Source organism: Mixophyes fleayi, unplaced genomic scaffold (genome assembly GCF_038048845.1).
Source record: "Mixophyes fleayi isolate aMixFle1 unplaced genomic scaffold, aMixFle1.hap1 Scaffold_2097, whole genome shotgun sequence".
Lineage (NCBI taxonomy): Eukaryota > Metazoa > Chordata > Amphibia > Anura > Limnodynastidae > Mixophyes > Mixophyes fleayi.
In genome coordinates, this window is record NW_027446300.1 from 1 (window position 1) to 2,646 (window position 2,646).

Below are 2,646 nucleotides of genomic sequence, written 5' to 3' on the forward strand. Positions count from 1 at the left end.
TAAAGACTCCAAGAAGTAGAGAGTAGTTGACATGTTTAATCACTGATTAATTTCAATTCTCTACTTAGTCCTCAGGTCCCATCCTGCCTTTTCTTTCAATATAACACAAATCTGGGTCCTCCTTACTATATTCTGGTGGATACAAACTTCATCAACTTCTCTATCAAAGCCAAGCTGGATGTTGTGCAGTCCATGATGGATTGCCTTTATGCCAAGTGTAAGTGGGCTTTTATTTACTGGGTGAGCTCACGCTTTCCTGTATTTGTGCTGTTACTCATTCACTTCTGATGTTGCCTTTTTTTGGCTATTGCAGGTGTTCCTTGTATTACGGACTGTGTCATGGCGGAGCTGGAGAAACTGGGGCAGAAGTATAGGGTAGCTCTCAGGTAAGTGCTGTGAATACATCTGGCTACAAGCCATATCTCACGCCAGGTCACCAAGTTCATTGCTAGAAAGGTCATTTATAAAGATGTTGAAAATTCTGCAGGATGTTGGAGGCTCTGTGAGAGACACCATTTTGCTCCTGGAAAGGTTTTCAGTAGACTGGAGTCCTCCTTTAATAACCCTTTTATTGACCACTTTGTCGGTCACATTAATAAAGTATCAAAACATAAGTGGATAAAAGCATATACAACTTGATTAACAATGGAGCTGCTGTGGGTCTTACCAAGTTTGTTAGGCCTGATGTATGGTTCTTAACAAGAAACCCTAATTGAGACTTTAGTCCAGGACGGGTGCCACGGAACGACATGAGAAATTAGGAGAAGACTCTTACACAAATTCTTTGCTAACCCCCTTCCTCCACCTGCTGTGCGAGAAGTCAGTGTGTGCAGTGCGGGCGTGTTTGCCGCCCTACTGGACCAGTCCAGTAGTAATGTTTCATCTTCCAGGAGGAATGTGCGGCTGTAACACATTGTCCGGGGACATTACATGAACAGGGACTTTCTCTGTGCTGTTTTCTTCTTTTGTTTTACACTTTTTGTTTTGAGGTGACAGTGTGTACAAATAATAGAAATCAGCAAAGTAGACCGTTCAATGATGTAACAGCAATACATGAATGGACATTATATACAAAGAACAGAACAATGTCAGCATGTCATTTTAAAATTTTGAAGATATATTCTATAAATAGGGATGGGGGAGGATGGAAGGGGAACCGGGAGCAGGTGCCTTTCAAGGTATGTACAAAAGGCTGAGCACATTTCGATTATTGCCTCTTGTAGAATCGCCAAGGATCCGACGTTTGAGAGGCTGCCGTGCACACACGCGGGAACCTACGCAGATGATTGCCTAGTGCAGAGAGTTACTCAGGTCAGTAATGGAATAATGTTTAGATGACTGTGTGGGTGGGGGGGGGATTAATGAGGTCAGTGAGGCAGGTGCTATGTATTTCTGGGTTCAGCTTGAGGATTGGATGAGGGTGTTGTCTGACATGTCATTTTCTTTCAATAGCATAAATGTTACATTGTGGCCACAGTGGACCGAGACCTGAAGAGGAGAATCCGAAAGATTCCTGGGGTTCCCATCATGTACATCTCAAACCACAGGTAAGAATTGGGGCGGCGGTAATGACGGGATGTTTTCCACCTTTCCCGCCTGATATAGATGGCGTTGCCTATTTCCTACATTGCTAATTGTGTCTGTCTCTCCTGTAGGTATAATATTGAGAGGATGCCGGATGACTATGGGGCTCCTCGTTTTTAGGATTCCAGTCTCACTTTTCCTATGGAGCTTTGGATTACAGCTGGGACCATCACTGGAAAGGGCATAATAAGAATGACTCCTTATGGAATATAGATACTTTCTCACAGTGCCATGTCTTTCATATCCGTTTCTGGTGTATCAGAGGTGGACCCTCTCTCCTGGAGAATGCTATCTGCAATATTTCAGTAAAGACTGTTCAGTGCTATGTGTAACTTATGGATGATACTTCCCACCATTAACATAGTATGCCCAGTGTTTTTATTTGGTGTATATACTTAGTGGCCACTTTATTAGATACATCTTTCTAGTACTGGATAGGACCCTCCTTTACTTTCAGAATTCTCTGTTGCATGGATACAACAAGGTGTTGGAAACATTCCGTAGAGATTCTGGTCCATGGTGACATGATAGCGTCACGCAGTTTCACATTCATGCTGTGAATCTCCCGTTCCACCACATCCCAAAGCTGCTTTATTGGACTGAGATCTGGTGACTATGGAGAACATTGGAATACACTGACCTTATTGTTATGTTCCTGACGTTGCGTATTAATCACATCACAACTGATTGTATTGTACAGAAATGATTGATTACCACCTTCATTCAATTATTTAACTTAAACAGTCCACCCTTTGAGATTGTATCTGACACTCACCATTTCAAGATTCTATTGCAGGAATGTAATAAAGTATAAAACTTCACTATCTGGAGTCACCGCAGTCATTTTTTAACACACTTCAACACAGCAGGAACACATCTGATACATATGCCAATTACCATCAAGACACCAACTATAAGGATAAAGTTGTTAGTATAGTTCTTCCCCTGGAATCGTATTTCTTTTGTCTCTGTGTTCATAGTGTGTGTACGTATGTCGGTGAGATTGTTCTGTGAATGTCGGTCATTTTATCGTGGGAAATAGTCATTATTTCAGAAACTCTC

At 42.0% G+C, this 2,646-nt stretch overlaps 1 protein-coding gene across 1 annotated transcript; it reads left to right on the plus strand.

Moving 5' to 3' along the window:
• Window positions 1-39: 39 nt before the first annotated feature.
• Window positions 40-2,405, plus strand: FCF1 (FCF1 rRNA-processing protein; the record flags this gene model as incomplete). The annotated part of the gene is made up of 5 exons (XM_075194192.1): window positions 40-217; window positions 314-386; window positions 1,224-1,311; window positions 1,453-1,547; window positions 1,656-2,405. Coding segments are annotated over 5 exons (483 nt in total), but the record flags the coding sequence as incomplete, so codon positions are not given.
• Between the last annotated feature and the right edge of the window lie 241 nt (window positions 2,406-2,646).